Source organism: Coenobita brevimanus, unplaced genomic scaffold (genome assembly GCF_032717465.1).
Source record: "Coenobita brevimanus isolate Jiangsu-jjx unplaced genomic scaffold, ASM3271746v2 jjx.HiC_scaffold_3615, whole genome shotgun sequence".
NCBI classification, from domain to species: Eukaryota; Metazoa; Arthropoda; class Malacostraca; order Decapoda; family Coenobitidae; genus Coenobita; species Coenobita brevimanus.
Window position 1 is genome coordinate 1 of NW_027644658.1, and position 12935 is coordinate 12935.

At 43.3% G+C, this 12935-nt stretch overlaps 1 protein-coding gene across 1 annotated transcript; it reads right to left on the reverse strand.

Moving 5' to 3' along the window:
- Positions 1-4551: 4551 nt before the first annotated feature.
- LOC145390213 (uncharacterized) lies at positions 4552-6030 on the reverse strand. Its single transcript, XM_080265216.1, has one exon. The coding sequence runs from the start codon at positions 6028-6030 to the stop codon at positions 4552-4554; it is 1479 nt and encodes a 492-aa protein (XP_080121342.1).
- Between the last annotated feature and the right edge of the window lie 6905 nt (positions 6031-12935).

The window sequence follows — 12935 nt, forward strand, 5'->3', positions numbered from 1 at the left end:
CAGATCGGTAAAGTCTGATTTAGTGATATTCAAATTCTTACACTGTTCCTTGCCTCAGCAGGGATTTGAACCTGGTTCCGGAAGGGCTGCAGGTCACCTCTCTACCGATTGAACCACCGCCTCCCCCAAACTTAACCTAACCTTACCTAATAGAACCTAATCTAGCCTACCCAACCCAACCTTAACAGTCTATCCTAAACTCGTGGAAAACCCGAACTAAGCTAACCTAACCTAACTTAACCTAAAATAGCCAAACCTAACTTTACCTAACTTAATCTGACAGTGTAAAAAAGGCCTCTGGAAATCTTGTCAGGCTTGTCGTTAGTTTGTGTGGGTGAAGCCTAGTTAGAGGGATGAGGGGATTTGTGAGGTTCATAAGTGCTTGGGGTCTACAGCTTCTAGTATAGCCTAGTCAGATCTAGCCTAGACTAGTGCAATGCAACCGCACCTATTCTAACTTTATAGGCTTTATACAGTATGCTTTATGGGACAGATACACATGGAATGATAGTTGTAAAGGATGGGTAATATGGCAATAGAACAGGTCGCTTTGAGAGTGAGGTTCAGTTGCCGTCAAAACTTCTTTCGCCTCTCCTACTTCTCTCTCCATGGACTTACAAAATCAGTGTGGTTAATCCGATGCAAATGACGCTGATGGCACTGATCTGTGGCCATATGGAATCGTCAGTGTTGATTGTTGCTGATTCACTACACTGATATTCAAAGTTCAAGGAGAGAAGAGCAGGAGGAGGTATAGGACTTTTGGAGAAGACATAGGACTTTTAATGTCGACTGTACCTAGTGATACATGACAAGAGCAGACATTCTCGTCGGTTAAGAAGGCTCCCTAGCACCTCTTCTTTAGCGATTTGTTTTTTGGATTATGCTGGTTAACATCCTTTTCTTAGTTAATTATCCAGAGTATGGCGATATTAGAAGGATTTATTTAGCACAGAAGAGGACTGTAAGGTGTAATAAGCAAAATAAATCGCTAAGGAAATGGTGTTAGGGAGCCTTCTTACCCGACGAGTATAGGGAGCAAGGTAACTCAAGCTGACCTAACATGGGCACAAGGAGGCTACGGGAGGCTTATCAGGCTTATCAGTACATTGAAGGGAGGCCGAGGATGAGATGGAGGGATGGAGTGGAGAGGTATATGAGAGAGGGGGGTGTTAGCTGGGAGCAGGACGACAGGGCGACATGGAGGCGATTTGTTTATGGCCACCCCTTACGGAATTAAGGCGTCTGGCAATAGATAGATAGACAGAAAAGGATGTCTGGGAGGAGGCCACTGCTATGCTAAGTAACATTGACTATAGAAATATAATTAATGTTAAGGTTTCTCTCACTCTTATATAATTACTGGAAACTGTTTAATTGGCGAGGTTGAGACGGGTGGATGCTGATGATCAACTGTTGCTATACTCTGTTCATTATAACTTGTCCTAAAATCTCTCTCTCTCTCTCTCTCTCTCTCTCTCTCTCTCTCCATTTGTTTGTCTGTGTATCTCTCTGTTTACTTACCTGTCATTTTCTGTTTGTCTGTTTGTTTACATGTCCATCGATCTGTATCTCTCTATCAGTCTGTCTGTCTCTCTTCCCATTAATTAGTCAGGTTGTCTGGTGTCTCTGTACTCATATACCTACCTACCTATTTCTCTCTTTGTCTGTCTGTCTGTATGCTTTTATATCTGTTTACATATCTTTCTTTCTACCTATCTTACTTATTATTTTGTCTGTCTGTCTCTTAATCAGTCTCTCCATCTGTCTATCTATCCATCCATCCAACCAGCTATCTCTCAATCTCTCCATATATAAAAAAGTAGGTTTGGATATCACACGCAATACACTTTATTTATAAAAAACTTTATTTACATTAAAAAATTTAAGCGGGGGCGTGTGTCAGCAGTCATTTTCTATGTACAGAATAGATGAACACAATGAGGGGGGACTGATATGTAGAATTCATTATATATCGCCTAGACATTACATAATCAGAGATGTTATACAATCCTGTGGTATTGTACAGTCGCGGACAAAACTACTGATACACCTTTTACTCGAACACTTGGCCACTTGAGAGCTTTGGGCTGCAAGAAGTTGAACATGTCGACATTTATAATTTTCGTAATATCAGCATAAATCGCTTGTTAAAAAGAGAAATATAGTGTGAAATAGCTTTGACATATTTATCAAGTCCATGATGAAGAATGCTATGCTTCGGTTTACCTGGAAATAAGCAAAATAATAAGCAATATATCAAGCGCTGTGAAGAGGTGGACGGTCTTTGATATTGTACTTTCCTTATTTACGGCAAAATCGAAGCATAACATTGTTCAGCAGATACTTGATGTTATGCTAAACTTATTTTCTCACACTGCTTTTCCATTTTTAACGCGATTTGTGTTAATATTGCGAAAATTATCTGTGTCGATATTATTAACTGACTCGTAGCCCCAAACTCGCAAGTGATCAATTATGAAATGCTTACATTGTGTTCTGGAAAGCTTGTGGTTGCTGAAGATCATATTCCTGGGTTTCAGGTTTCATTGTTCACTCTCGTTATTTATCGTTTGGAAGTGGGACGATGTTTTTGCCCGTGACTGTACAAATGTACTCTTCCGTTGTCATCATCACAATTCTCACCATTCCATCACTCTGAGGGTCATTACAGGACTTATAGGTGCTACAAACCTGTATATAAATCAAGGCATGGTCCTTCTCAATCATACAAAATGCATATTATACTGTATGTGTTCCTTGCTATCAGTCATACACATGCACATATACATTTTAAAGTTATGTATATATGTAGCTTTCCAAAATTTTCGCTTCGTCAACCTTCACAGAGACTACACTGGAGATACAAAACATATATGCCTATCAGTATCAAAATACAACACATATATGCCTATCCACGTCAATATACAACACACATATGCCTAGCCATGTCAAAATAAAATGCATATATGTCTACTCATGTCATTTACTGTCAGCCATACGCATATACACTCTGTAAATGGCATAAATCATTTTCCATCACCGCAGTCATCATCATCATCACTCCAACACTCAGTACTTATACATGTAGGCCCTATAGGCGATACAACACGCGTAGGAAAATCATGTTATGCCCGTTTTCTGTCATACATTCATTCATATAAACAAGCCATAGACCAAGACGGTGCAAATGTAATCCTTTCATATCATCATCATCATCGTCATCATCATTCCTACAACAGACCTGCAACATAGACCTCACAGACGCGTGTATTACACCAGTGGAATCATGCCCGTTATTCTGTCGTGCATACTCCTACACATAATACATTTCCTCTGAAGGCTCGTTACTTTGTGGACTCATGAGACCGCCAAGCACATATTTCTTAACTTATATATATTTTCATCATTATGGCACGTTATTACCTTATACACTATATGGCACGCTCATGTTCTCTTATATTGTTCAAGAAAAAAAATATATCGTTGCTTATAGAGGTACAGTGTCATGTTGTTATGTGCAAAGTATAGGATGATCCGTTTATTACACCCACTTTCACTCGTCTAGGTGATTTCTTGTGTTGCAGGGACGGCTTTCAAGGGTATCAGTGTCTTCCCTTCATCTGCTACTCTTGGGACGGTATTCTTGTATAGTTAGGAAGCTTACTAACACCTCTTCCTCACCGATTTATTTCTGATTCTGCTCCGTTACTATATTTTTGTGCTTTATTCATGCAGTCTTTGTTGATATTGGAAAAACATCAGAAGCAAACAAGGGGATATTAATGAGTAGTTTGGAAAATAAATCGTTAAGAAAGAGGTGTTAAAGAGCCTCCTTATCCGACGAGAATTTGGGTCTTTGTCTCACCCACGCCCAGACCAACAGACTGAGCCATCCCCACAACACAGAAGATACACCGAGTTTCAAGTGGATTGGTAATTACGGACGACCCTTTACATCACCCGAGAAGTGCTTGGCAGCCTCTTAGAGCCACAAGAATAAATGCACTCTTACTTCCTAAGCCGAGAAACGTAAGTACGACAGTACAGGGCCGAGATTCATAAAATTACTTACGATAATTATCCCTTGTACCACCGATTCATTTCTGCAGGAAGTAAACAGGACATTAGAAGATTGGTTCCTTCTCTCCTCCTTCGTATAAACACAAGGGATTTCCAACCAAAGAAAATTCATCATAACAGAGATTTGGCATTACAGGAAGAACCAAAGACATGGGGAGTATCTGTTGTTATCTTTCTCTGTCTTTCCTCCAAAAACAAGTATTTGTTAAGACGGGGAACTGATCGTAAGTCTCTTCGTGAATTCGGGCCCTTACAGCACAGGGAACAAACTGCTAACGTGGTCAGTAACCATGTAACTGAGGTGCCAGCACTCATCAGTATTTGCATGTATGAAGTGCCAGCAGCCATCAGTATCCACCTATATGAAGTGCCAGCAGTCACCAGTATCCGCATATATTAAGTGCCAGCAGTCACCAATATCCGCGTATATGAAGTGCTGCAGTCGTCAATAACTACATTTGTGAAGTGCTAGCAGTCATCAGTATCCGTGTAAATGAAGTTTGCAGTGGAATGTCCAAGGAAGAGATTGAGTGTGTCATCCTCATCAGGAAAGACTGAGGCAAGATGGTCGAGTTCTTCCTTGAAAGGCTCATCCCCTAGCAGGCTTTCTAGTTCCACAGCCGTCGTTAGAACGCTATCACAATCTGACACCGACCCACACACAGAAAAATCACTGGAGGCCATTGAAAAGACCGGAGAACTGTCACCTACAGGAACTGAAGTGGGTATTGTGGAGGTGGCGCCAGAGAGGGGACTGGGGGACGCCGACCCCTCACTCAGGAAGGCAGAGTCGCAGCACGAGGAATCACTGAAATGTCGAAAACTTCTTGGGAACTCCAACAACTCGTCAGTCCTCATCAGGGGGATGTCCAGGTCCTGTAGGATGCTTGGAGTGTGAAGCACGTCAGTGGGAGTGCTTTGAGGGAGGGATGTGCAGGGTGTGGGAGTGCTTTGAGGGAGGGATGTGCAGGGTGTGGTTTGTATCTGACGTGGCGTGAAGGGTGTGGCGCCCATCAGGGGCTCGGATATGCTTTGATCTGGGACGGAAGGTGGGCCACAGGGAGTGAGGGCCAGGAGGGGCTGGTGGGGCTGTGGTGCCGTGCTTAAGGGCAGAGAATTGGGCTCCAGGCGGGGTAGCTTGGCCTGCCGGGGCCCCAGGTAGCTGCTCTCTATCCGTGGCCGCTTCACCGTCATGGACATCATCAGCGGTTCGTTGTCTGCATGTCTGCCAAGTCTGTGTGGTGGAGTCTGTAGGGCCACGTTTTTAAGAGTGATGTATGCCCCAGTACTTGTGGCTATGCTTGCCGTCCTGCACACTTTCGTCTTGCTTTTGGACTTGATGGGTCGTTTGGTAGTCGTCACCAGCTTCCCACCTACTGTGTTTTTATTTTTCATATAATTTGCCTTCGTGCTGGGGGTAGAGGGACACTTTGTCTGCTTAACGACCTTGTTAGATGCCTTGATATTTACACTACACTTATTGCTTCTATCTGCACTACTGACCTGCTCTTTGTTAGTTCTTATGACTTGCCTGACACAGTGTTCTGGTTTGGCTATGTGCGCATTCTCCAGGCACCAAAGTTCCCTCACGTCCTCTATATCCATGGCTCCAAAGCTGCAGTCATCGTTCAGCACTCCGGCAAGAGCATTTATATAATTAACAGCCAGCCTCAGCACCGTGATCTTCGTCAGCTTCTCCGCGTCAGCCCCAGAGAGGTCCGGAATGGCTCTCTGCAGCATGATGAAAGCGTCGTTAATCTCCTTCATTCTGTTTCTCTCTCGGGCGTTGGCTGTCTTGCGCCGGTATTTGCTCAGTGGAGGGGGCTTCTGCTTCTCTTGGGGCTCTCTACAACGCGCTTTGGCTCTGTTTTTTTCCGACTCTATTCTCTTTATGATCGATTTAGTCCTCAAGGCGTACTTGCCCCCAGTCTTAGCGTCCATATTCATCTCGACGTGAATTTTTCCGGTTCAGAACAACACAGTATAGCATCACACTGTAATCAGGCAACCTATGGGCAACTCTTTTTTTTCTTGATCTCTAAATGTGAGTAAAAAAAAAAAATAAAAACACCTCCCGGGTGTGACGTGTTGCCTTCCTGGTGGCTGCACACGAAACACACAGAGTGGGAGAGACAGAGGCAGGAGGGAGCAGCGTGGGCTCTCGAGGAAGTGGAGATGTTTGCTCTCGGTTGTTTGTCTGTGCTACTGGCTCGACCATCCCTCTCACCTCTTCCTTCTCTTCCTTCTTCACCTCCCCTTCTACCTCCTCCTCTTCTACCCCTCAAGAACAAACTTTTAGTCCTGAGCACTGACAAATCACCACCAAAATATACTGTATGTTCCTCACGTGTTTGTATTTATTTATTTTTTGTAGGGTGTAAGTTTACCAGGTCGTTCTCAGGTAATCACACTTAAGAATACTATTTTTCTCTTTTCACACTTTTTCACAGTATTTCCACACTATTTATGGACTACGCTTGTGCTAAGAAGTTGATAAGTCACGCTAATGTATGTGACAAGGGTGATTTACATAGAGGCTCCAGGAGTGTCCATTTTGAGATAATTTATGAAAGCACGTTGAATTTTAGCTGGTGCTTAACCCTTGCCTCACACAAAATAGTTTTATTACACACACGGAGCCAAGAAATATACAGTGAAATTACCGAAATAGTCTGGGGCTTCTAGGTGTGTGTATATGTGTGTGGGTTTTGTGCCTTTTTTTAATTTATAGATTTGTATTTAAAGTGGATTTCCACTATGACAGTGGAGTCGTCATGATGGCCGGAGGTGTGTGTATATTTGTCAGGTGTCTAGGTAAAAGGATTTATGGACTTCTCTTAAAAATAGAATTGTGGCAGAAGGTTTTTTTTTTCTGTTTGTTTTATACTGGACCTGTTTTGGAAATTAATGGCTGGAGGTTGTGTGTATGTTGCTACTTTCTCAAAACAAGTAGGCTATATGGATTAGTGGTAAAAAATGAGCTTTCGGATTGTTATTCCTGTTATTCTAAGTTTATAAAGGATTAATGTGTGATAGTAGGACTTTTATATTGAATCTTGGATTGCTTGTGGAAGTGGATTTAAGTCATGGATTTGTGTAGCAATGGGTTTGTTAGAGTGGATTCCTGGGTGTATGTTGGAGGCGATTTTATGTTGAAAGTTATGTGTGAGTTTCTGAAGTAAGTGAAGTTCCGTTCTTGTGTTGGAAGTGGTTTTATTTGACAATGGAGTCGAGGATTTCTGTAAGAGAGAGAGAGAGAGAGAGAGAGGATGTGTGCTTACGAGGTGACTGTGTGTCGTGTGGAGAGGTTAAGTTAAAATAGTTAAGGTTGGATTACGTTAGGTTATGAGTACTGGAGATTATTTTGTTTCACAGTGAAGTATAGGATTTCTGTGGTAGGTGGAATTATTGTCTGTGATTAAAAGTAAGTGTGTGATCCTGCTAGGTGACTTAGTGTTGTTAGGTTAGGCTAGGTTGGATTAAGTAAAGAGTGTTGGAAGATGAGAGTAGATGGATTTATGTTTGGGGTGAAGAGGGATAGAGAAATAGAGTGTGTATGTGTGGGCCTACTGGGTGGCTGGGTGTGGTGGGTGGCTGGGTGTAATGTTCCTGGGTATTCGTGTTCAACTCCTGAGGCTTCTGTTAGGGCCTCTGAGACGTGGGTGTTCAGCATGTGGGAGCAATTACGCTGATACTCGTGTTATGGGCCCAGCCAGCCTGTAACAAGACCCTCCTACACTTGAGATATCCCTCGTGAAATATCTTGTAATGACGCTCCTATGGCATGCATTTATTCCCTCTCGTTAATCCTGGAGTTGGAGAGATTACAAGCCTCCCTGTAACATGTACCTCCCTTCCCGTTGGTCTGTAATGAATAGGTGTGCTTATGGACTCCTAAAAGTACATGACATATGGATAATCTAAGCACAGTACATCTATAAATGGCTCTCTTACAGTTGCTTATAAGTACATTACATAAACTCTTGTACAGTACACGAGTATAGCTTAAAGTACGTAATGAATGAGTGTTCTTAAAGTCAAATGAAGTTACAGTACACCAGCTTAACTATAACACATTACATGAAATTACCCTAAAAAGCACAGTCTAGCACATACATAAACGTAACCTTTAAAAAATCAGTCTTAAAAAGTAGTTCCATAAAGCTTGTTACCATTATAGGACACAGCCTTACATCTACGTGTCCCAACACACTGATGTCAATTAGCTAAGCCTCTTTCTCTTCCTCCGTATCCCCGTGAAATCCGATTATGACGGAACCCCACTGATCACAATCTTCATGCTCCTTCCTCGTCAACCCTGCTCCTTCCCTGGGGTGTTCTTTGTCGCAGGATGTACGAGGGTGGTGGTAACGGGTGAGCTGGGTAGGATGAAGGACTTATCAGGGTTTTTCAGTGGCTGGGTAGCGACTCGGTTGAGATAAAGGAACCACCCCGCCAGGCCACAACAAAGCCTGTGGTGGGTCGGGGCTGAGGTTAGTATTCGTGAGAGAGAGAGAGAGAGAGAGAGAGAGTTGAGATGGAGAGTTTGTAGTGAGCCTCTAATCCCGTCTATTTGTGGTAAGATATAGATCACCAGGTGCAGGGATTATGGCATGAAGTAAATGGGATGTTTCAGTTCTGTTAAAGGGCCTTTGACAGAAGAGGACATGGGTGGCTCTGTTGGTGGGCATGGAGGTGCAGGTTTTGTGGTGTCTCCTTTTATGCCTTGTGCTATGAACGAACTGGGGTGACGAAGGGCATGGGATGTGGTTGCAGGTCCTTTCCTTGCCCTTCCGTTCCTTTCCTTTCCTTTCGGTTACACGGGTATACGATTTCCATAAGGCTTGTATCTTTCACAGTTATTCACTATTGCTTGTTTGTTAAAGGTCCAGTTACTGTATGACTCAGTGTGAAGGGACGAACAGAGAATCCAGTTCAGTGTTATCAGTGGATCATTTTTTCTTGGGTCTATCTTTCACTTTAACACTCAATCCAGGATGGTAGTAATATCTAGTACCTATATGACTTAAGATAAAAGCACGTAAATGCCTAGTTGCTGTATTACATGGGAAGGCACGTCAGTGTATAGCAGCTGTATGAGAAGGCACGTCAATGTATAGCAGCTGTAGGAGAAGGCACGTAAATGTCTAGCAGCTGTATGAGATGGCACGTAAATGTCAACTATTGTGACTCAGATTAACGGCAAGAAGAGAGAGTCCAAAACACAACCCATGCCCAAGAATGTTTAGGAATACTAGGTCCTGTGAGGCTGGTCTGGACGCAATGGGGGAACGTGGAGGAGGGGTGGAGGTGGAGCATTAGTCGGGTGAGGGCAAGGCTGTATACACTACCCAGGAACCCCACTGTGAGGGTACTGCCACTCCACACACTGATGACCCTCCCTCACACAGTCACACAGATCCTTACCACCTGCACCAGCAACAGTACACAGGCGCGCTTTTCCAATCGAATGGATTTTATGCTGTTTCGCATTTTTGCCAGCACGGTTCTCAGCTCTTATTTCCCTTTGAGTGTTACTGTATTTACCATTTCTGTCTCAGTCATTCTTTATTTTAGAGCTATTTTATCTTAGCTCTATCGTATTTCTCCTTTGCTGTCATTTATTTCAGCCTATTTCGTTTTTTGTAATGTTGACCACGCTTTTCCACTCGTATTTCTCTGTTGCTGTCACTTATTGAAGCTGGATCCTCTTGTTATGGAATCCAACTCTCTTTTACACTTATACACGTAATCTTTACGATTTACCTGGCCTGTCACTTATTGTGGCTGGATTCTACTGTTCTTATTAAAGCAATAATTCTTTCTCTCTGGTGCCACTTTTTCACTCTCGATTCTACTGCATTTAAAGATATTATTTTAAGTGATAGCGATATCCAGCTTGTCACTGTTGTCTTTAATGCCAATATATTCTGAGGAACTTGATTTGATAAATTTAGGCAACTTGATTCTGTTGTCTTTAAAGCTGTATGAGTCTGTGAGGGGTAGAGTGACTGTAATTTTCAGTTCTAGTCTCTTGCCTTCAGAGCTAAATCACTGAAGCGTAGAGTGGTCGCAGATTACAATTCTGGTGGTAGGTGGTTCAGTAGCTATATCCAACTTGATATTCTTGTCTTTAAATCTCTATATTTTTCACGTTAGTTCTGTTCTGAATAAATCTTGCTGGACGTGAACTTTTTACAGTAATTAAGGCGATGAGTTTGTCTTTAAAGCTATAGATGTTCTTCAGCCATGTGTTGTCTTTAAAGCTGTGTGTATTCCAGTGATCTTGTCTTCCTTAAAGCTTATATGTTTTCCAGCTTGATCCTCTTCTCTCTAAAGGTATTCGATTCTGTTAGACGGAGACTGGTAGCATCCCTTCCGTTACAGATTAGGAGTGGACTGGTGGGGGTGGAGGAAGAAGGGAGACTGAGGGAGAGGAGGGGGAAGGAGTAGAGTAGAAGAGTTGAGGAAGGGCAGAGGAGGGGAGGGGGCTGTGGTCGTGCCTGAACCTGCCCGTGGGATCTGTTGAAATGGTCTCCCTCTTTAACGACCAGCACCACAACAACGACGCACCGCAAGACCTTGAAAGAGAGAGAGAGAGAGAGAGAGAGAGAGAGAGAGAGTAGGGGTAGTGGTGGATGCGGAGCCTTTTTCCTTGTTCACCTGATAAAGCAGTTAATAATATAAACGAAGTCGAATATTAAGCACGTTTATGTTTCACTGGCTGAGGCATTCATTTATCTCATCCTATATAGCTCAAAAGAGAAAGAATTCAGTTATCAAGTGGAGTGGAAGGCTAACTCATTTATCACTCACTGATCACTCAATTATCACTCACATCTTCACTCGATAAAGCACTCACTCTTCAGGTAAACTGGGATATTAAACGTATTTGGAGTTCGTATGATAAAGCACTCAGTTATCTCCTCATATATCGTTTACTGAATATATCTCTTAGTTATCAGAATGCAGTATATGTAGATCAGGATTAAACTCACTTGTCCTTGTTCAAGATAATTCACTTGGCCATCAACTTAAGTGGATATTTAAACTATTATTGGCTTTTGTTTTCAGGGTATGTGTAGAGAAAGAAACTGACAATTGTTGGTTCAATTGATATGGCACTTAGTTATCAAATTAAATGGATCATTAAACGTACACTTTATTATAGAGGATTTGAGCTGGACCAGACCCACTTATCACAGTCCACTTGATAATGCACTTAGTTATCAAATCAAGTGGAGCATTAAAGACTTATTGCTCACTGGATCAAGTTATTCGTTATCAGATGATGTGAAGAGAGAGATCAAAGGCGCTTATTTCTTATCTGATAGTGCCCACGAGTTTGATAGCACAGTCTTATCTATAATTGAGATCGGAATATATTGGTTAAAGCTTCAAAGTGGTTATATTATCCTTTCCAGTTCAGTAGTCGTTCCTGAAGTGGTCGTGGTGACTTAGGGGTCGTGTAAGATGCAGCTGAACTGATAAGTGAAGAGGCAGGTAGCTGGTCGTGTCAGTATGAAGTGCGGTGTGAGGTGAAGCCAGCTTGTTGTGGTCGTAGTATGAAGAGGTCTTGGGTATTGGGGGTCGTGATGACGGGGGCTTTCGTTTTGCAAGCAGCTGGGTCGTCGTGGGATGCAGCTGAGTCGTTGTTGTCGTCCTGTCGTTCAAGGAGGTAGGTGCGGCTGGTCGTGGTAGCTTGAGTAGTCGTATGAGACAGGTGAAGTCGTTGATGGGTACAGCTGGTCGTAGGTCGTTGCTTAAGGGTGTTGTAGAAAGTCGTGCAGCTGAGTCGTCTTGTCGTGGAAGGAGGTAGATGCAGCCGCCTTGACTGGAATATAGAAAGGAAACGCAGCTAATTTGCCGATGCGTGCAGCTGGTCGTTGTGGCTTGGGATGACCTACAGGTGGTCGTAGTAAGTTGTGGGATTGTAGGAGGTCGTGCAGCTGAGTCGTCTTGTCGTCCTGGCTTGATTGGGGCGTGGGTGAAGCGACGAGACGAGACGAGACGAGACGATAGAGTGAGAGAGAGGGTGACTCCTGGCTCAGCTCCGAGACACCGGGACAGACTGGCACCTGAAGGAGAGCATGGAAGATTAGACTCAGGTGAGAGAGAGAGAGAGAGAGAGAGAGAGAGAGAGAGAGATTGTCGCTTATGTGTGGGGGGGGGTAACAGAGAGGGAGGGAGGGAGGGAGGAAGGGAGAAACAAAGATTGTAATGCGTGTGTGTATATGTCGGTATTTATATAGGTAGATGTGTGTGTGTGTGTGTGTGTGTGTGTGTGTGTGTGTGTGTAATTCACCGGGTCGGTTAGGATCACTTGATGGTCGTGATCGTCAGCTTTTACCCTCCCGGAAGGGAGCTGAGAGCTCATATAGTCCGATCTAAGGGCAAGGCTGTGACCTTCACACACGCACACACCCGTCCCCTTGCTCGGGGGGGACAGTAACCACCCACTTCGTCAGTGAAACTTTTCGCAACCTGAGCGAGGCGCGAACTCCCGTCTACCAGATGGTAAGCGAGAACGTTACCACTGCACCAGCGAGTGTGTGTGTGTGTGTGTGTGTGTGTGTGTGTGTGTGTGTGTGTGTGTGTGTGTGTGTGCTGGTCTCGCAGTCCTCGTACGAGACGTGAGAGTCTCGGGCAAGCACTTGACATGAATATACAAACTATACATAACAACTAGAAAGAGATTTATATTTTAGACGTTGCTACTTGGATTAGAGTCTGAAGTGAATAGATATATATAAAGTTAAGGATTTATACTGAATGTGAGAATGGGATAGCAATGGTAGTATAACTTAGATTTGGGTAGACATAAGTATTAGCATATAAGTAAGGAATCAAGA

Coding starts and splice junctions, on each gene's coding strand:
- LOC145390213 (XM_080265216.1), bottom strand. CDS start 6,030: ATGAATATGGACGCTAAGACTGGGGGCAAGTACGCCTTGAGGACTAAA.